The 24722-nt window shown below is 21.4% G+C and overlaps 1 protein-coding gene across 3 annotated transcripts in view; it reads left to right on the forward strand.

Annotated features, from left to right (window-relative positions):
* LOC129614461 (acetylcholine receptor subunit alpha-like) overlaps positions 1-17017 on the forward strand; it is a 224514-nt gene extending 207497 nt beyond the window's left edge. The window contains exons 9-12 of one of the 3 annotated variants that reach the window (XM_055529053.1): positions 7720-7863; positions 8330-8449; positions 12546-12801; positions 15284-17017. In XM_055529053.1, the coding sequence (XP_055385028.1) occupies positions 7720-7863; positions 8330-8449; positions 12546-12801; positions 15284-15481 (718 nt within the window). In that variant the 3' untranslated portion in view covers positions 15482-17017. The remainder of the gene's footprint in view (positions 1-7719; positions 7864-8329; positions 8450-12545; positions 12802-15283) is intronic. The other 2 variants (XM_055529052.1, XM_055529054.1) reach the window with 2 other exon arrangements.
* Positions 17018-24722: the final 7705 nt, after the last annotated feature.

A 24722-nucleotide genomic window follows, 5' to 3' on the forward strand; every position in this document is an offset into this window, starting at 1 on the left:
GGTATGAATACCGTGAGATCTTTTCAATGTATACCTTCCATACCGTGATTACATTTATTGCATACAAAAACTTGTTTCTATAATAATTGATGAAACCTGTTATTTCAATGAATTTAAGCCATTTTGCAAATCCGTGATTCATCTATTGAACATAAACGTGGATAAAAGTAATTTATTGTCTTGCTAATTTATAACGTTAATGTCAAAATAAATCTGTCTTGCAATTTTGTAAAACAATATTATCAAGTAATTTATACATTTGACAACAAGAGCTTCAAAATATTTAAATCTTACACACATATATACGCACAGTTTATGATTTATTTTGTTTGAATAAAAATTCCAACAATTCCTTTTATAATATTATTCCTCTTAAAATCAATGCAAAAAATAAATCAGAAAATCAATGTAAAATATATTTTAATCCCCTTCACAAATTTTTTTCATAATTACAAATTTATATCGTAGGTACATGCATAATAATTCATTATATAATTTATTCAATTCAAATGTAGATAATTATTGTGTACATAATTAACATTTGCAAAACATTGTTGCAAAAATGAATTCTTCTGATTTAATTCATTGTTTTACTTCAATACATTTATGAACTTTAAATTTATATGTACATATATGTATTTTAAAATGATTGTTGTTTTGTTATAGACAACAATTGCTGCACATTTATTTATTAAACAATTTATTGTTTCAGTGTATAGGTATGAAACACAGAAATACATACATATGTAATTTAATTTTATGGTTAAAATAATGTTATTTTTCCAAATTAATATGAATGATTTCAAAATTGAAGAATGAGAAGTTTTGAAACTTATTTCCTACTGTCGGAAAGCTTTCAAGAACACTTTATTGTGTTAAAAACTAAAGTTTTTAACTAAGTATCTATTTAAATAACAATTGGACAATAGGGCGAAAAAATTTGGTAATAAAACGTTTTTAAAATGCATCAGCTTTATATTTTAAGAGAGGGATATGAAATGTGTGTGAAATTTTGAATAAATTAGAAAGAGTGCTAGAAAGAAAAGTTGCAACTGTTAAAATACACACCGAAATTCGAACTTTGTCATATTTATTTTATGTTGAATAAAACAGAAAGTCAAACATTTTAAATAATAATTTTTAAATTTTTCAAAAGTTTATTTATAAGTAAGTGGTAATTTCCTGTGAATAAATTTTAATTTATAAGCAAATTTATGAAAGGATGAAATAAATTAGAGATTAAATTTCGCATTTCGTTTATAGTAGTCTTAGTCATGCGGGAATACCGTCCTTAAAGTAAATACAACAGGGTTATGATTAAAAATTCATGTCAATATTATATTAAATAAATTTTATTTATTTATTTGTTCTTGAAAAATATTTTCATCATCCTTTTCAGCTTTTATCCCTTAAAATGAAAATAGGTACCAAGTTTTGACATAATTAACAAAAATGTGTTGACTTCAGTATATAACTTTGTAAATAAAATGACACATTTTCAAACAATTCATTCATTATTTTAATTCGAATGAATCTTTTTACAATATTAACTAACAATTTAAAAATGTTTCTATCTCTACACGCAATCAAGATGCAGTTGTAATATGCTATACGAATAGAGTATTACATAATATACAATATTATTCTTTTTTTTAATTTTTGTTCCTTTACATAAAAAATTCATTTTATCTTAAAGATTTTTCTATTAGTATAACAAAGAAAAAAAAAATAAAAAATGTAAAGTAAATATGAAATTTTTAAAGAACATAATAAAGAAGTTATTTAACAAGTTTGTAAAGCAAAATTAATTAAAACTTTATTAATTTAAAGAATAAAAAAAATTTTTTTAATATTTTGATGAGAGATGACTTTGTAAAAGTTTTTTTTTTTTAATAAATTAAAAATTATTTTTATTCAACATAATGTTTTTTTTTTTTCACTCTTTTTTATTAATTAAAGGAAGTGTCATTATTTATATTTGAATAAAATAAAGAAATTTCGCTTTTAATTACATAGGACATAAATGTACAAGAATATTCCGATTCGTGAATCTAGATGCCAGATTTTTAATAATTTGTTTTTGCAAAATTTTACTTTATTCCATAATTAGGCTTCTCTGTTCTATTCTTAACTTACAATAATTTAAAAACACATTATGAAGTGGTTAAGTGGCAACTGGGTTCAAAATATTAATCATTAAACCAAACTGTACATCGTAATTACTTCCATAATTGCATTCTTTAAAAAAAGATGCTAAATTTAATTTTTGTGTTTTTATTCAACGGATATTCTTATGGGTAAGCTTCGTTCTGTACGATATTTTTTATATTTCAACTGCTTACCCATATAATTATTATTATAGGAATGGCAAATGTAATGGATTAGTTCCCTCCCAGAATATTTCAGATTTGCAAAATACAAAACCACTTTTCATTATGATAATGCATTAGGGTAAGCTATTTCTTGCTACAAAACTGATCCGGTTTCGAATTATAAAATTCGAAGATATACAAGTAAACATACAAGATAATAAAAATATTTTTACAAACACTTAAAATGAAGTGATAAGTGTAAGTATTGAAGAAGTTGTGAAATTTTTCAAGTTTTTTAAGTTCCCTGCAATTCCAAAACAAAAGAAAAAACAATTTCGGTTTCTTTCGAATATAATTGTAGGCACATATGTGTAAAATGACGTTCTAAGAAAATTTACCACACTAACACTTATTTACCATAAACGAATATATGTGAATATATTTAAAAACTCTAAATTTAATAATATCAACAAGGACCATTTAATTCTAAAAGAAAAGCTCGGATCAAGCCAATGGTTTCTAAAGTAGAACTTTTTCTTTAAACAAGTGAAAATACTACTTTTAAAAAGTCTATTGAAATTACTTTTATTGATTACCACAATATATCAAGTTATTGTGCATACTTTTAGGACAAACAAAAAGAAGTGTTTACATAAAGGTTATATTAGATGGGTTCTTGCTTTTATTGAACTTTTAAAAATCTTATAGTTTCGGAAATATAATTGGAGAAATATATAAAATTTTAAGGTCATTTGTGTATAAAGTTTTAGCTTTCCATTTTAAAGGATGCAGAAGTTTTGCAGGCAGACACACGGATCATATCGAGTACAACTAATAAGCACCTTTTCCCCCAATTTGTTTTTGGAAGTGTGTTTAAACTAAAAAAAAGGCAATACAAAAGCTCTTAAAAGTTAAAAAAAAAAAGAAAAACTAAAAAATTGTTAATGATAGTAAAAATTTTCTAAATTTAAAATTTAAAACACATATTTACTTATATATTCACATACACAATAAAAATTAATTTTAATTCACAACTTAATAATTTAACCATTGGTTGACCTTGGGAAAAATTTTATTTTAGTAATGTCATCCCACAATAACTTTTTTATTATAATTCTTAATAGTTTAAAATTTAATGGAAGAAAAAAGATAATCTTCATAAGTAGAGCTAAGTATTTACTTAGATATTTTAAAAATTTATATTTATCTACACATATATTCAATAGACTAATAAATACACATAGGTACGAGTATATATGCACACAGAGCCTTTATCCTGAAATTCATGCAATATTACCAAATAAAATTAACAAAAACTTTTTATTATCCAAAAATTTTACTATACTTTTAACCCTCATTTAACATTGATATAACCTGATATAACTACATTATACACAAATAAGCATCAGTAATACAAAAATATTTTAACACATACTTAAAAAAAAAAATTCATTGGTACTCGTACCTATAATGATAGTACGGAATATGGATTTTTTCTAATAGGTATACTTTCAGTTAAATTTTTTCTTAAATACATAAAACACCAATTTTAAAACAAGATTTCCCACTTAACACTGAAAGGATATTCAAAACAATAAAAAATTCCCCATTAAATATGTATAAATTTTATATAGGAGTTATACGACTATATAAGGGCGTTAAAACCAAATCACTCTAATATGGTCAAACATTACCATTACTTAAAAATATCTCTGAAAAATAAAAAAAAAAAAAAATTAACGAAAGATGAGTATTTGGTTATTCATTCTGTGTAGACAAGAAAAAAAACGTGACGCCTACATCTGAAATTCGTGAAACATCCATACATTGAATACATTTTATATATTGAAATATACAACACATTACGTACACATTATATAGTAAATTAATTTATGGTTATGAGGGTATAAAATACATGCTTTTCACCTTTTTTGTTCCCTAATATTGAAAACTTTTCAAAATATATTTAGCATTCAATTTGTATATAAAGTAGAACTTTGAAAAACTAAAAATCTTATAATTTTATAGTGTTATTTTGACTATAGATTATATAATTGATAAGAATTCGAAACGTAAATCAGGTTTTTCAATAAGGACGTTTTAAATTTTTCATTTACTCTCATATTAAAATTTAAACATTAAAATCTTCTACTTAAATTATTCTCATTAATATGCCCAATTAATTTTAGCATACTTTCAGGATGAAAAGAAAAATTAAAAGAAGTGTTAATATAAATGGTCAAATTTGACCAATAATTGTATCCTACTTATTTATAAATAGGTAAAAATTATATTAGAAATCCATTTTTCGTTAAGTTTTTACTTTAATAGAAATTCGGAAAACATGCTGTTTCGGAAAAATAAGTAGTCAAAAACTGAAATTTTGACGGTAAGGGAAAAATTTGAAGTTTTTGACCAAAAATTTGAAATTTTTGAATTTATTCTTTTTTTTGCGCTAATAACCAAAAATTGATTTTGTTGAAACTTGTAATACAAAATATTTTTCAAATATTTTATAGTTTAATTTATTCTCTGACAAAATTTCCCCATATGTTCCCCATTTAGTTCCAAATGTCGATCTTTTTAATTTTCTTTAAAAAAAGATTAACAACTACTACAAAAATTTAAATTTAGGACTTCATTTGTTAAGCCAAATTTAACATTTTTTTGAAAATTAATAAAAATGTTGAGTTTATCTATATACATACATATATTCTTTTTTAAAATTTGATCAATTAGCCAATTTCAATGTTCTGACTGAAAATGCTTTTGAGGCACACTTTTCCAATTTAGTTTTCCGAATCATAGATTTACACCTTTGGTTCTATATTTTGATCTTAAACATATATAACTTTAAATGGGTTCCTAATTGAAAAACTCAATTTTAAATTTACATAGAATCAGAATATTAAGATAAACAACGTGTGATTTTAAACCCGTTTAAATTCACACGTTGCACTGATAGAACATTTCTTTATAGTAAAAAAAAAATTGTTAAAGTTTTTCCGCTTAACATTTTATACACACACTTTATATACAGATATACATACATCGTTTTTACAATAATATTAAAAGGAAAATCCATTTTTGGAAAAAAAAAATATTTTATTTGAAAAAGATAAACGAACTGTAAAACGAAAATGGGAGCAATTTAAAAAGATTTAATAGTATATATTATGTATATATGTATGTACACATTTTTTCGGATTATTTTTATGGCATATATCTGAATACATTATAAAACACATAAATACATATATGTGCGCTCGAATATGTTGAATGAGAATATAACTGTAAAAACATGTACAGAGAACATATTTTTGTACATAACGTTTGAAGTTGCTACTCCGATATGGAATAGAAGCAATATGGAATAGGAATATCGAAACTATATTGGTTATTCTGGTTTCGGATTTGAATAGAAGAAATATAATATTATCAAATTTTTAAATAAAATATTTAAAAATTCTTGTATTAAAAAATTTTTTAATTTAATCACTGCAATTATTTCATATTTGATTTATTTTCGGCTGCAGATAAAATTATAAGATTTTAAATTTTTCGTTAAAATTTAGAACGAATCTTATGAATGAGAATAGAATATTTTTCTAATTCTTATTTAATTTTAATATTAATAATTCATGCAGTAATTTTATTCAAATGTGATTTTAAATGAAGTAATTTTTTCATAATTATTTTATTACCTACTCTTGGGGGCCAATAATTCATATACATATGCATGTATTTAAATTTTAGATTTTGAAATGCTTTTATTGGACATTTGTATATCTTTCATATGTATGTAGGTTTTCAAATAAATAACTTGCTATAAGGGTTTTGAGGTCTCAATATAAAATAAACAATAAAAAATATTTTAATGATATACATATATGTAAGTATACATAATATGTTTGCATAGTTATATTCGTACAACAATAGAAACACAGACAAGAAATATAATGTATGTAAGTATTTATTTATATTTCAATAATTTTTATTCTTCAATAGTTTTTTAATACAATGAATTAAAATTATTTTGTAGGTAAGATATCAAATCAAAAATGAGATATACAATAACAAAAAATTAAAAATTTCATATTATGCTTTATTTTCCAATTATTTAAACAAATAAAATGAATAATTAAAATAAACATAGTAAATTTAACAAACATTTTTATAAATAACTCACATACCCTTCCTTTATTTCAAATAATTTCATTATTATTTTAAATAAAATTTAGAATACTGGAAGAAAATTTTTAAAAATACCATCAGGCTAACAGCAATAACTTGGTTCTCTTGCACTTCTTAAAATATATTAAAAACATTCTTTCTCTGTATTAAAAACATACACAAAGTAATATAAAATTACTTTTATATTACACTGTTTCAGCCTCACAAATAAATATCTTAGACTCAGATTGAATTAAATATTCCAATATATTTTAAAACTTTGTTGTTGAAACTTCCCAAAAACTTTTTGAACCTTTTGCATCACTTTTCAAGATCAAACCTGTTCTCCTTCGGTAATTCAAATATTTTTTTTTATCTCTAGTGTTTATTTCGCTATTTATCCTTAGTGTATCTAACATAAAATATTTCCATTTGTTTACATACAGGATGAACAGATTTGGATAAACACAAACTATTCAAATTTCTTTTTTTTTTTTAAATTTACTTGGATTGATTTCGACCCCGTATACACTTAAATCATGTTGCTACCTTTTTACAATTTATCTATATATGAATCCATACATTCACAAGTAAACCACAATTATAAACCAAAAAAAAAAAAAATAATTTAGATAAATACCCAACCATCAAGATCATTTCAAGAATTTCATATATGCGAACAACTTAATTTAACTTTTACACTTTAAAAAGTTTTATTACTCGAAAAAACTCACACCCATTTATTTACATAATACGGGTAGATTTTATCATAATATTGCAAATTTTCAATATAACCATACATGATTGTTATTTTAATAATAATATCCTCCTCACATCAAAAAAAAATTAAAAATTGTTTTACCAAACATTAATTTATCACCAAAAAGAATTTCGGGGTAAATATCTATATATAAAAATATTTATCCTTTATCAAGAAAAATAATAATATATTATAATTATTATGTGTATATATCCCATTAAAGGAGTTTTAATTAAATTTTAATGTTACAACATTTTTCAAAATATATTCATCATATATGTATATAGATATATGTATTACATTTTATTGAAATATTTCCGCCGGTAATAACGCGCCAATATTATATTATACAAAAAATATAAATATTTTGAAATAATTTTCCAACACAATAATATTTATATAGGTATATAGTATATAACAAACAATAAATTTATCATATTATTTATTTGAATATTTTGTGTTTTTTTTTAATAGTATATGTGTTACGGTTGTTGTATTAAATGTTCACTTCCGTTCACCTCAAACACATCGGATGGCACCTTGGGTTAAAAGGATATTCATAAATTTTCTACCGAAATTCCTTTTTATCAAAAGACCTCAGTATAATTTTGAAACAAAGTAAGTTTATATAATAATAAAAAATATAAGTATATAATATAAAAAACTGATTCAGAAATTGAAAAAAAAAATATTAAATGAATAAATAAATTTTTCTCATATATTTTATAATACAATATAAACACATACATACATATTATACATTTACAAAAATACCTACATATATATAAATACTGAATGTACATACATTATAAAATACATATTTGTAAATAATATATTTATATATTTAGAAAATACTTAAAGAATATTCTTATTTTAGATTAAAAATAATTATTATATGATCACAATAAGAATTTAAAGAAGAAAAAAAAAACATTGGCAAAAAATATATTTAATCCTTTTTTTTTCATTTCTTTTTTTTTATTTCATTTTATTTTATTTTTTTCTCTTTTTTGTTTTGTTCAATGTCCTATTTGCGTTTTTTTGTTTTACTCCATTTTATATTATTATTTTTCTCATATTACAGTAGATTATTGTTAAAGGATTCTCATGCCTGCTTCTATCCTTATTATTCGACCACAAATCTTGATCGTAGCCCAACTCGATATAGTCGAACACCATCAAAAGAAGATTTGTCACCAAGTAGGTGAGTTCAATGTTAATTTAAAATTAAACAAAAAATCAAACAAAAGTAATGAAATAATTTTAATGGTTACCTCAAAAATGAACTTATGTAAGAAGAAATAAATATTGCAACTATATATAAATGTATACCTTCATATACTAGTTTTTTTTATAGAAAAATTATCTAAAGTAAAAATTAATATTTAAAAATTGCAATGAATTTCATTTATATAACAAATAAATTGTAATATATGGTGTTGCTCGGATATGGTAAAAGAAATTGCATACAAAATTAATTTAAAATTTTGAAAATTCTGAATTTATTGAATTTTAAGTATATTAAATATTCAACATAGCAGACTAACAAAAGTAATAAGTTGATTATTCATAAATTAAAAATTTAATTTGAGAAAATCAAATGTGGTTTAATTAGTATAATATATAAAATTCAGAATACATATTTTAGATATGTAAACACACAAGTGAGAAGGTTTGAAAAAAAAAGTAAAATTTTTATACTTTTAAAGCATTATTTTGCGGCTCACTCACGCACTACTGCAAAATCTCTTTAATCAATAAATAATGAGAATAATTGTTTGTTTTATTCTTCTGTTAAATAATGACATTGGTCGACATTTTATTAGACATAATTTGTATGTAAATCGCATTTAAAAAATTGCATATTTTTAGGTGCGTAGTTTTAATTAGTGTTTCAGGAATAAAAAGAAAACATTAAGGTTAACACTCATGAAATTATATATATATATATATATATATTATATAAATGATCATCAATTATCTTACGTATATTAAATATTATATTTATATATATATATTTCGATGCAAATCTTAACCTCGACTATATTTAATATTATTCAATAAGGCTAAACTCATATAAATGTGTTGCAAATATTTGCCGAAATTTTGCTTGATATACGTTTAATATTGTTTTTTAAGACTGTAATCCATTTTAGACGATCGTTAAAAATAAAAGATTTAACACTGTCTCATATGTTTTTCTCACAATTCAGTTTCTAAAATTCAGAATAGAACCAATTATTAATCACCATTTAAAATTTCTTAATATTTTACAATGATAGCTTCTGCATATTTCAATTTTTCTCTTAATAAGTAAAATACCAAACTTCCATTTAATAAAAACAGAAGAAGATTAGGCAAATCCTTAAATAAATTTGAAAAGAGCGGCACCTAAATATTATTTTCCAAAAAATTTGCTTAAATCGATTTTCATTGTAATTTTACTTAGTCTATATTACTTCTTTATAATAACATATCTTGCATGTAAATGTGCTAAAATATACTATTATACATACATACAAACATTAGATACGAGAAAATTAATTAAAATTTTAGTTTTTTTTTTAAGAAAAATGTGTATAAATTATTTTGGTCTTGTTATACCAATGCAACATATTTAGCTTTAATAAGAGATAACTCAGACTTTACTACGAAAACAATATTAAAAAACCTCTGCATTCTGTTATAAATCTGTTATACACTGTTGATAAATTCTTAATAAAATCTTGATGTTGTAAATTTTTAATTTATTCCTTTTTTTTCTATTTCTTTTTATTTCATTGTTAGTGTCTTTTGCATTTAAATGTCGAAAATTCTAAAATGTCTTTAAAAAAAAACAGTAGGGTGGCTTCACATTATTTTATATTTTTTAGTTTTTGCATAGCTTCTTTTGTATTTTTTATCTTTAGTTTTAAAAAATTTGTAACAAAATTTATAGTCCAGTAAAGTAAGACAAGAAATTTATGTCAATTAAATTTTCATAAATAACTAAAATTCATTTTGGTATATGAAATAATTCATAATGTTTCATGGAAAGGATTTTCAATTAACTCGATGTAGTTATATAACAACTTCGTTCTCAATAATTCTATGGCAATAAGGAAAAACAATATAACTTGACTTATCACAAAATCAAAATATTACCGCCCTCCAGTTTTCATTTTCAAATTTATATGTATATGTATATAATATATTCTAACAAAATTTCATTAAACTCGGAGTACTGAAAGTTGGCACATGAATCCAATCACATGAAGAAAACCACCACTTTTTGGAATGACGTACAGTGAGTTTTCATATTTATTCGAAATTAGCGCTGCATTAAGAAAATATTGCGAAAGAATTTTTTTCATAAATATTTCTTACTTATCAACAAATTGTATATTAAAGTGGTAATGTGTGTCGGAGGGAAATTACTTGAAACAAAGAATATCCCAGCTAACATTTTTTGATATGCAAAAATTTTATTTAAAGCAGTGGTTTCCCTACAAGCAGTGGTTTCCCTTAACATACATATAAATAGTTTGCATAGCTTAAAACCGTTTAAATAAGAAAATGAAACATTCTTGTTTCTACAAAAAAATTTAAAGAATTTTTATAACTAAACCTTTTACTGGCTTACGAAAAATACATATAAAAACTTCAAAACAAAAACTAGCAAAATTGAAGTAAAATGTTAACCCCGAAAATATGTAACTGCTCCTTATAGTCCATGAATTTTTTTAAAGTAATGTCCAACAATTTATGTAATATGTACTGTGGGAATACCAAAATGTAATGTAATGTTGATTGAAAATTTAATGTTATTTAAAATTTTTGAGAAATTGAAAAAATCTTATTTAACTGGTTTATTATTCGTATATATTTTACCTATCAAGTTTTTTTAAGTTTGTAGTCCATTTGAATCGAATTAACTTTTATTTCTGAATAAAAATTTTAAATATTTGTAATATAATGTATATAGTATGTAAAAATGTTAATATTATTTTAAATGGAATCATCATTTCATTCATTATCATTTCGTAATTTATGCATAACTTCATTCAATCAACTCTCTACAACATTAAACTACGAACCGTATTCAATCTTCAAATGATCAGCAGTAAATAGTTAGAATAAAAAATCTTGTAATAAATTTTAACCAGTTACGAAACAAATTCCATAAATCAATTCCTGAATTGACTTAACATAAAATATGTTTTTTAAATTTTGAATATTAATTTAATTGATCAAATTTACAATAGGATCAAAAGCGAATTTGCATTCAAGCCCAAATCAAGAACTTTTTATATTAGTTGAAACATTAGATTTCATTTATAAAAAATTTTTTGAAAAATTAAGAAGCTCATATTGAACAACTTAAAATTATCATTTACTGTTTTAGAACATAATTTCCAATTGCAATTTTCACATTCATTCTAACGATAGCAAATAATTTTAACATTATATTTTTAAAAATCAATTATTTGGGGGCTGTAATTATTAAATTACATTGTATTGCATTCCACCAAGTTCTCATACTTTACATTTATTTTAACCTTCTTAATTCTAATGAATTCTTGTAATTAATAAATTATGAAAAATTATAAAATTTTTCAATAAAATTTGAGTAATAAATTGAGATTTGAATATTTTTTCATTTCATTGTGCAATGAATTTGAAACACGAGCTCTATACTTAAAAATATATCAACCATTTTGCTGAAGAAAAAGAGTAAAACAGATATTTTTAAATGAAAAATCTCAATAAGATTGAGGACGTCATCCACATTCCTTGACTCTTTTTTTTTCTTTTATTTTAAATTTGGATTTCTTCTTCTTTATATTTAATAATTGAAAAATAAAAAAAAAATTATGAAAAGTTTTTTTTTTCTCATGAATTAAAAGAAAAAGGAAATAAAATAAAAAATTTATTGAAATTTGAAACTATTTCATTTGCAAGGACATTAAACGGTTTATGATATCAATTTGATTGCATCAAAAGAACCTTCAATTTTATTAAATTTCCTTTTTCATCATTTTGTTTTTTATGAACCACAGTTTATCATTTTACGTTTTTTTCCTTTTGAAATTTTTTATTAATCGCTCTTGAAATTAAATTTTTCCTTTAAATTCATATTTTCCTATCACATCTTATATTTCTTCATTCCTCTTTGTGTCATTTTTTGTTTTTTTTTTTGACATCATCTCATTTGTCATTCCTTCTGTTTTTATTTTTCTTTTTCATTTTTTCGTATTGTTCACTAATTTTCAAATAAATGTGAATTAATAAATTGAACGGAATAATATGAAAAATTTCAGTTTAACTGGTACTGGTCCATTTGGAGGAAGTTGTCAAATACATGGACCTATACCACCTATACCACATTCTGAATCAGATGATTTAACTGCCGTACCAGATTTAGATATGGGACAACCACCGACATCAGGTATCAAAAGTCCAATTATTAATAATCCAGCATTTTCACATTCAAAATGTCCACCGAGAGTGCATAGAAGTTGTTTCTGTGTACGTTTTATTGCAGAACATACAAAAATGCAAGAAGATTCAACAAAAGTAAGTAGAAATTTAAATGAAACCTATGAAACGTTTTATGTATTTATATGCATAATATGTGCGTTTTGTAATATCATTTGATAAGGTTCAGGCGAAGATTCTTTTTAATATAAGACTATAGTTTTCAATTTTCGACAGAGATATTAAAATGGATAAGCTCACTTATCACTTTCATTGGCAACAAAATTTAAACAGAAAAAAGAACGGGATCTTAGTAGTCAAAAAATACATGAGCCATATAAATTTGTGATGTTAAACTATAATATCTTGTTACACCCGTATTTTTGCTCATTTTTCCTCTCATTTGAGAACGCAAGGAGCTAGAGATTTTGAATTTATAACAAATATATATGTTCACTTCGCACAGATCTATAACTTTTTTTTATAGCGTTCCTTCCCAGATTCTAAGAATAATCTTCAGATATGCGAAGATCTAGAAAAACATTAAAAAAATGTCACTCTTAATTCAAAATTGACGGATATTCAATTTTGTCAACGACCAAAATTAGCTTCTTACTTATTTTATATTATTTAATCTTTATGAATAATATGTATTTGCATGCTTCTTTGTTGTAAGTCTATAACTAAGATAACCTGGCGTAACTAATTTTTTCTATTAGATTTTAACTCCCAAGCTATTTAACCTTGGCAATAGAGTTCTGCCCATATTCAATTAAAGTGAAACAATTTTTCTTTTTATTGCTAGGCCCTATTGTTAACTCGGTTATTATTATGATGATCTTTTCATACATTTTGTTTGTCAATATAAATTCGAATTATATAATTGTCCATATATGTACATAAATATTGTACAATATAAGAGCTTATTATTACAAAAATTATTATGACACAGAATTTATAATTTAATTTTATTTTTACTAGAAATATAAACAAAATTTTGGGTAATAGTTGCCAGGGTACTACGAGTGCAAATTCAGTTTCAATAAAAGCTATTTTTGAAACAATATTCCCCCTAAAATTCTTATATGTGTCAAATTAAAATTTAGGTTAAATTTTTCCATCTTTTTTTATTTAAATTCTATCACTCTATAGAGATATTCTTGTATAGCTACTTAATATTTATGTCATTACCATTTTATCACATAAATTAAGAGTATAAAAAATAAAACCATTACACAAATTCAATTGAATTTTATGCCCCTTCTCTATTTAAAAAAATAAATATAAATTATTTTAAACCTTTTATTATAAAAGTGGCTTCTTCTTTTCACATGTACAAGTATACATTCGTAGAACATATATTTAGTATTGAAGATTATTGTATTAAAGTTTTGTTTTTGTAAGTATATACATGTATCTATAGGTAAACTACTTATATATATGTACGTGTGTACCTATTTTCTATATAATGTTTTATCCTTAGCACATCGCTAACAAAAATAGAAAAATAAAAAGTTTTTCTTTTAGATTTTTTTTTTTTTAAATCAATTTAGTTACCCTAAAAGCTCTTAATATCCAATGATGCGAATAAATCAATATTCATTGCATCGTCATATAGGTTTGTTACACATGTACAATTTGCTTATATAAGTATACAAGATAAATAAACTTTGATGTAAGTGATGTAAGTTGAGTATAAAGTGAATAAAAAGTCTTAATATTACAAACTTTACAGAAAAGGAAAAAAAAATTCAATTTTAAAGTAAGTTTAAAAATCAATATAAAAATTATATTGAATTTTATATTTATAAATACATATATATAAATATATGTACATATATATTGGAAATCAATTTACTTGGAGATTACATAATAATTTGAAATTCATGTTTTTTTTTTTTTATTTTAAAACTATTATGAGAAACTTATTTAAGTTAAACTATAACGATGTTGGGCATTTAAATCTTAAGAAATGATTTTATCATGTTTTATTCAATATCACTTGAATTTTTCTTAACTTATATTAGGATTTAAATATCATCTAGAAAATCAAGAATGGTTTATATTTCATATGCACAATATATACTTATATTATTCCAATATTTACTAACACAAATGTACGAAAGAACTTACCTGATTTTAAAAATTATTGATACATTTAGTAAAAAAAATGAATGAAAATTTTTGGAATTCTTAAAAAATATTCAAAGAACAAAAAAAGAGGATCCAATATGATTTTTATATAGGATCCGATGTGATTCTTGGTCATTTAAACAGAAAATTTCGAATTCTTAGCTTTAATTCATCTAGTAACTTTTTTTTTCCAAAATAAAATTTTATAGTGTATAGGGTTGATCTTAATGAACGATTTGACATATGCAATAAATTTCTAAATCCATGATCATAGGTAATGAAATCCAATAATGAAATTCGTTTTAACTATATTTGACGTAAAGATTAGACATAAACTAACAATATAAAAATTCACAAATAAAATATTTTAATAAAAATTTTAAAATTTATAAATAAAATTTATTCATACTCAATTGATATTTTTATAAAAAAATCTCTGCATACATAGGTGAAAGAAGATTGGAAATATGTTGCAATGGTATTAGATCGTTTATTTTTATGGATATTTACATTAGCAGTATTAGCTGGTACAGCTGGAATAATATTACAAGCTCCAACATTATACGATGACAGAATTCCAATTGATACAACATTTTCAGATTTTGCTGCAACAGCGACAGCTGGAAAATGTCGTCCACCTCAATAGCAGTTTTATTTTAAAAAAATTTTTTATAACTACTACTATAATTATTATTATTACTATTATTATTATTATAATGGTTTTTTCCCAAAATTTTTATGTGTAATAGGAATGAGTGCCTGTGTTATGGTGTCTGATATAAGAAAACAAAATAAAACAAAAGTTGTTCATTTATTTTTAAATTAATTATTATTAATTATTATTATTATTATTATATATAATTAAAAACATTACATATTATATAAAAAAAAACAATATTATATAAATCGATCAATTACATAAAAAAAAAAATAAAAAAAAAAATATATAAGTAAATTAAAAATTAGTGAAAAGAGAAATGCAATGAAAAAAGTGAATAGAAATTAAATGGATTTTTTTTGTCGATTTTTAAAACAAAATCTATATAAAAATTAACAATTTGCTTTAGAACTTTAAATTGTAAAATAAATTTTTAGAATATTTTTAATTTTTGTAAAAAAAAAATTAAAAAAAAAAATCACGGTAAAAAAGTCAAAAACTTGAAACAAACCATGTGGTTACAAAAAATTAAAAAAAAAAAACAAATATACAAAAAAAAAATGTTACCTACTTTTAATACCACCCACAATACTTACAACTTACACAATATTTTGTTTCATCAACATTAAATATTCTATAAATTTACTATTGCATTTGTGAAGTTCTAATAGCTTTTAAATAAAATTTTAATAAAATATGTGGAGGATACTAACATTATTGCAATACATACATATATCTATGCATTTATGAACATATAAACATACATACATAATGCTATACAAATTCAATACATTTGATTGTTCAAAACTTCTAATTACCTAGCTATGTATATGATACTTCTATCTTATTGCGTATTGCATATTGCATTATAAGCGTTTTAATCGTCATTAATTTAAATTTCGATTTAGATTTATTTTGTTTCACTTTTCACATATATAATATGTATGTGACATTAAATTCACATTCATTGATTTCATTTTATTTAAACAGTTATAAGAAAATTTAAGTTTCTTCATACCATTTCGAAATTTAATTTATACCTTGTACTTAAATCGAAATTAAAAGCCTTATTGGAAGAAAATGAGCTATAAAATAATGTTCAGAGAACCAAAAGTTGTTCAATTTTTAAATTACAAAATTTCTAAAAAGAGGTTGCTCCTATTTATAATTTATGAATAGGGAATATGAAAAATGCTATTGCAATTACAATTGCAAAATATTATAGAATTTCGAGTACAAACGAATCGATTATTAATTGCGAGTATCTACGAGTATACATTTCTCAAAATACGAGAATTAAAATATAAATAAATATACAACGAAATACATACTCGTATACTTATAGACAAAACAACTTGAAATGCTTTTTATTTCGAATTTGTTTTGTAGGCATATACGAAATTCTTTATGCATTGTCTTACTTGCTTTACATTGTACCAAAAACATTTAAAAAAAAAATTAATTTCAAGAAATATAGCAATATTTTACTGTTATAAATGGTATCCTCCATTTTAAAGAAAAGAAAAACTAATTATAAAACAAAAAGAAATTTTTTAAGAAATTAAACAAAACAAAAATTTAAATAAAAATTATTAATATAAATAATTAATTAATTAATAAAAAAAAATTTAAAAATAATAATTATAAGATTGAATATAGAAAATAAAACATAAATAAAGTGTATTATGCCAATGATGCCAATTTATTCAAAGAAAACAGAAAATTAAAACACACAAAAATCATAAAATGGATGTTTAAAAAAAAAAAAAACAATTTGAAATATGTAGAAAATAGTAGAGTTTATCAAAAAAAAAATAAAAAAAAATAAAAAAAAAATAATTGTAGAATATGAAAAATTGTATATTAAAAACAACTTACTAGGAAAGTGTTTATTTATTAAAAATATTAAAAGTAACTCAAATATTTTTAAATTATACAAATTAAGTAATTACAAAACAAAGAACAGACAAAATGATGAAAAATTGAATGATTCAGAAATATAAAAATGATATTATAATATTTATAATATGAATTTTCTATTTTAATTAAAATTATTTGATATATTTTTATTTTGCTGCAATATTTTCAAATATTTGTTTTACTAGATCACTTCTTTCCTAATTTATTTTTGGTTACTTTTTGTATTCTTAGCGCTGTATTATTTTCCGTCAAGACAAATTTCATAGACCTCATAATTAATTTTTCAATATTATTCATTCTAAGCTCAAAAAATCAAATTAGAATAAGATCTTCATAAGAGAAAACATAATAAAATCAACTGAATTTTAATTATGAAATTTATATAAACGAATCTTAACCTATATGTGAGCATCTCAAAAAATTTTGCTTTACAATTCAAGCGCTACGCATTTCATATGGTTTATAATTTTCTTTTTTTAATTACCTAAATTTTATTTTCTCAGAATATTGTATATTTTATCAGACATTGATATTTTAATAGTAGTTTGCAAGAGTTTTTTGACCTACAATTTCAAACATTCTGCACAAAATTTAATTCCGTATATATGTACCTTTATATTTAAGCCTTATCTGTTGAATGTTTTAATAAAAGACGCCGCTACCGAAAAAAAAAACATTGAGAATCACTGAAATACCTACATTAAAAAATGAAATACGAAAAAAATTCAAAGGTTACTTAATTTATTTATTTGTATACTCGTAGTAAAAATATTCGTGAAAATTTCACTCAAAAATTCTTAAACAAAAATTTCAATTATACATAAATACATTCATTTGTACATAATATATTCAATATTTACGGACTTATCTGTATATACTTTTAAGTTTAAGAATAAAAGAACAATAAACTCACTCATTTTTAATTAAGGTTTCAGACACCTTTAAAATTAAAATCGTATACTCGTATGTGTTTATATACAAATCTTATATATAAAATATAAATATGCACCATAATACTGTTGATATATAATATATTAACTTATATGTACATATTAATATATCCATACTTATGAATATATACATGTGTATTTGTTATATGCATTAAAATATGTGAATCCCGTGTAATATATTAATTAATAATTAAAGTTCTTATTTGCTTTCAATTACATTAAAATGCATTTAATTAAGTTTATGTAAATTGGTCAATAAAAACAAAATGTTAATCTATTTAATTGAAATACAAAATAATAAAAAAAATAAAGTAAAATAGCAAAATTAATTAATTAATATATCCTTTTATTCGCAATTTGAAAAATTCAATTATGACTCCTCGATAATAATAATTGTGCAATACAAATGTACAACAGTATATGGATATTTAATTCAACAAAATGAAATAAAAATATTACTTATACGAGTACATACAACTTTTTGCATATAATACGTACGTATGTATATTGATGAATCTAAAATAATGAAAATATTCATATTCTAAACTCGCCTAATTACTTTTATTTATTATTAATTTTATTCAAATAAAAATATATCGTTTCAATTATGTGCTATTGTACATAACGGTAATCTATACTGTAATTAATATTTTATAAACATTATTTACTCTTTTATCACAGTACAACAGCATTATAAAGAAATCATAAAATTTCAACTATAATCCAATTATTCTTTATTCGTATGTGTGAGATATGCGGGGCACAAAGACTATGTTTTCAAATCAATAATTGAATTTAAATGGAAAAAAATAATATTAACAAATTATTTTATTAAATTCAATTAATTTTATTTATGAAAAACAAAATGATTCAAAAAAAAAAAATTGGAAATAAAAAGTAGAAAGAAATTGCAATTAAAAAAATTATTTTGGTATTGCAAAATTACATTTTATTTTTATCAAATTACAAAATTATTATTTTCATATTGAATTAGATTTTGAAAAATATTAAAAATATTGTTAACAAACTGCTGAAAATATTTGATGTTTTCTTAATTCTAAAGCTAAATGTTTGAATTCCGGAATTGTAGTTCGGAACACCATTAATGTCTTGCCATAAATTTACATATCTGTACAGTAATAACAATTACATTGTACTAATAAACATCAAATAAATTGAACATAACGCTCAAAACTATATTTAAACATATATATACTAAATACTTTTACATATTATCAATTAAATTGAATTGAATTAAAATAATAAGTGAAGTAAAAGTTGAAACTATTACACGAAATGTTAAACGATTGTCTAATACAAACATATTAAAAATAAAATATTTAATATTTTGACATGGATTCCTTATAAGTAGAATGTCGATCTGTAAAAAACAATAAATAATTCAGGAAATTATAGAAATTTCAAACTACAACACATATGTATAACATACATACATACCTCCCCTTCATATATTATATTTGACATGCAATCGATCCAAAGATGGCTGGTAACATTTATTGTTTTAGAAATTTTATTAAATAATATTAAAAAAAATATTATATCAAAATATAATTTAATATTATTAATAATACCGAAAATAAAAAAATTTTTTGTATATGCGATATGGTAAATAATTTTATAAAGTGATAAAACTATTAAAATATAATTAAATGCAAGTATAAAAAAACATGGTGAATTAAATATTTTATTAAATGATTTTATAATTTTTATACATTTCCAAAATAATTTAATATTCGTTTCTAGTTTTTTATTATTCATATTAATATTATTATTACCTATAAAAATAGAAAAATAAATTTAATAGAAAATTAATTAATAATTATATTTTCTATATTTTCAATTTAAATATAATAAAAACAGAAAATAAACAACACAATTCTAATAATCGGATAAATAATAATTGTGTTGTGGATTAATTTGCACACTTATGCCAAATATTATAATAGGATATAAGCGAAAATTTTCCATTTTTGAAGATGTACACATTCGTAAATAAAATGTATAAAAAATATAATAGAAGTGCGGTATGAAATTTTATCTGCGGCAATACGACAAAACTTAAATTATGTCGATTTGAAATAAAATCGTCATTTCATAAAATTTGAAATTTTCGTATTACTAAACTATTATTATTTAGATGTCCGAAATATGAAAAATGAAAGAAAATCATTCATTAAGTCTGAAAACCTTATTTTAACTGAATGATTTTACAAATGAATTTTTATCAATCTTTAAGTGCAAATTATATCGCTTTATTATTTTCATCAAAAGGAAAATCAATTATCAGAATTATATTGTATATTTATATAATGTGTATATACATATATATACATAATTATGATTAATTCATACTCTTATTACAATTAAAGTTATTTAATATTTCCTTCATTTTTTTATTCAATATCTCCAAATAATTTATAATTACCAATATACCAACATATAAAAGTGATATATAATTAAAATGTATTAAATATACATAGTTACCATGTAGCCAATATAAATAATGTCTTAATTCAAATAAACGAAAATTTTGAGAATTTAATGGTATATCAGTGATAAGCTCATAAAAAATTGTAATAAATTTAATTAATAAAAAATATAAAAATCTTTTATTAAATACATTTTTAACATCATATTGTAAAATTTTATATATTTTAATTATAATATTTATTAATAATTTTAATTTATTATCATATATTAACCTATATAAATAAGTAATAATAGAACCTATTGTTACTATCAATATCATTAAATAATATAAAAAAACATAATAAATATCTTCATCGAATTGATAAAAAAATGTTATTTTCATAAAGATTATTGGAGAAGTTAATAAAAGTATTAAATGTGTAATATTCCAAAATATTCGTAAATATTTAAAATTCCAATTACACAAAAAAAATTTTATTTCATCAATTTGAAAAAATATAAATCCAAAAATTCTACCATATATATAAAGGTATTTTAATAAGAATAATGAAAATTTATTAACAAAATTCATTTTATGTACATGCTATTTCTATACAACATATACATAAATTCAATAATATTCCAACATTATTTTATTTGCAATGTCTATTTTAAATACTATGCACTTTAAAATATTAACATTTTAATTCAATATAACTTTTATATGTAATATTAATAATGTTACTATTTTATTTTTTAAAAAATATGTAATGTATTTTAATTTGAGACATTAAAAATGATTGAATCAATTAAATATATTGAAAAAAAAACATAAAAATAACATTATTTTTTCTAATGTTAAAAATCAAACATTGAGAATGAGAACCTCAACATTTTATTAAATTATTAAATTTCAATTAATATTGAATGGCCATGTGTTTACTCTTCATTTCTAATGTCATATCTATTGGGTTGTTTAATATGTTGATTTCTTTGACTTTTCAACTTCACCTTTTCCATTTTCACTTTATCCATTTTGTTGTTTTCTTTTTGAAGGATAAAAAATGCAGGGCATTACTGTACCGTCAAGAAATTTATATTGTTTCTTATTTGAGCCGGAATATTAAGATTTATTTTTAGTCAACACCAATATTAAAGCTATGCAACAAAATGCAATAAATTCATTTATTTAGAAACTTGAAAAAAAATTCTAAGACAAAAATGAAGATATATTGTATTCTTTTGTATTCATACATGTATATGGATATGATGCACAGACAGTTTATACAGACAGCTGATTAATTAAAATTTGATTATTGCCAATGATTTTTTCATATCTTTGCAAATTTCAGTTGTAAAACGTCTGCCTTTGAAGCAGGAAATTACGGAATCGAGTAAAGTTTAACAAAAATTTTATTTTTTATTCCTTAACTCTCTCACTTAATTATGTATTTCAACAACTACACGTTGTTATTATAGCTTTGTACTTCAGTACATTTAAAGTTTATAATTAAAGTTATATAGAAATAAATGAAAATCTATTCTAATATACTTAACTATACTAAATATTGCACAAATTTCACTGGAGTCATACCCTAAAAATTAATTAAATTTCCTACAATACAATTGCAGATTACGCTAAAATGTACTTTGCTGTACCCTGCATATATTGATTTCTATTACATACTATAGTTTTTGGTTTTCTTAAAAAAAAACAATATTAACATAATCAATCAATTTTTCATCAATTAAATTAAGGAATGGTCACATTAACAAAATTAATTTTTTTTTCTATTTTTTGTTTTTAAAATAAACATTATAGAAGAAAATTTAATATAAATTTACATTAAATTCAAATATCTTTGAGAATACATTGAGCCCAAACCATTTAATTATTGTCAAAAAGTAAGGAAAAGCCAAAAAAAAAAACCAAAAAAAAAAAAAACAAAAAATATATAAGATAATTTAGATTTTTTAATGAAATGAATTTTTTTATATATAAAAATGGGAAAAAAAAACAAAAAAAACGAAAATTAAAAACAGCCAATAATTTTTTGTACTGATAAACAAAACATTTAAAACAAAAGAGAAATTTCTTATGAACTTCTTAGTTTCAATAAGTTAGTTAAACACATTACATTATAAATTCAAATATAGTTATTAAATTAATGGTATATAAGCTAAACAAAAAAACTAAACTACCAGAAAAATAAATAAGAAATTAATAAACGCATAAATAAATTAAATAAATAATTACAATTCAAAAAAATAAATTAATTGTATAGAACAATAACTTTAAAACTAATATGTACGTGTATGCTTGTTTAGGAAAAATAACTGAAATATCATGATATAAATAATTATACAAAAAAAAATATAAAATGAAAATTATTTACATATACATATGTACATATATAACAGGCTATTCACTGAAAATATACATATAAAAATTTGCTATTACAATATTCTAATTTAAATTATACAATTAAAACTTTATGTTAACTCCAGGGTCAGATTATATGTTGATATTAAATTGAAATTTAATTAACTCCAAGTATGAGCTATTAAAACCATTTTATTATAATGACATATACATATAGGATTACTTACTTAAACTTACTAAATCTGTAATCCGAATGACTGAAGAACTAGCAGTTATGAATTCCGAAATGCATATTCAGTTATAAACAAACAAGAGATTTTTTCGATTGAATATATTATGTAAGTTTACTTCATGCTTTGTTTTATTCAAAATTTTTTATTGATTATCCAATTATAAAATACAAGTATTTTTAATTAAATTTTCTCATCCTGGAAGTATGCAATAAATAATTTAATTTTCAATATGCACAATTTTTTTTTAGAAAATTTACAAAAATTATAAATTATAAAATTAGCTAGCTATTATTTTTTTTCTGCATCGAATCACTCTAAATAATTTTTATTCTTTTTTTTAATTACAAGATGGATTTTGTTATCAAATGGAACATTAATAATTAAACCAAGGATGTTATAATTTTATTACATTAAAATTGTTAGGTCTATATGCACAATGCCAAATATATTTGGATTTTCATTGATGTTCATTAAATAAATTCAATTGTAATTTTTTATATTCATATTATATAAACATTGTTAAGGTATATAATATGCTTACATTATGTACATATTTTGTATTAATTAAAATGGAAATTTTAAAAATATAAAAAGTGATAAAAAAAATATTGGATACGAATATTAATTTTAAAAATATTGGCATATTTAAAACGCTCAATTCAAATTTATTGAACAATTTATTTTCCACTCAAACATTTTTCGTTTTTACAAAAATTTAATTTTTAGTGGATTTATTGTAATATATTGTATAATTTAATGTAATATTTTTATATATGAAAATAGTTAATAATATTTTTTATATATGAAAAGGAAAAATACCTGCGGGTATACAAAAATTTAAAATATTAATAATTTAAAAGAAAAAATTTAATTCATTTTTATTAATAAATTAATATTAATATAATAAAAAATACATATACAATAGTAGATAATCGTATGCATTTATTTTATATTTTTCATATAAAATTTATTTTAAGTAGAAAACATCAAAAGTTGTAAAAATTATTTTAAATTTTTTATAACTAATATATTTGTAAATAAAAATAACATACCATTATTATATAAAATGTACGCAATATAGTTTAATATAGAAAACAATATTTTACAAAATTTAAAAATTTTTACATCTTTTTGACCCGTTCTGCATTTCATTTTTTCAAAAATTTAAATAATTTATTACAATAATTATATAAATAAATAATTCCACTGCCATTAATATTAGATTTTATATTATTATAATTATATTTTACAGTACATTTTATACAAAAATACTAAAATAAATCTACAGAAATATATGAAAAAAAATATTTATT

Source organism: Condylostylus longicornis, unplaced genomic scaffold (assembly GCF_029603195.1).
Source record: "Condylostylus longicornis isolate FDR11 unplaced genomic scaffold, ASM2960319v2 ptg000110l, whole genome shotgun sequence".
Classification (NCBI taxonomy): domain Eukaryota; kingdom Metazoa; phylum Arthropoda; class Insecta; order Diptera; family Dolichopodidae; genus Condylostylus; species Condylostylus longicornis.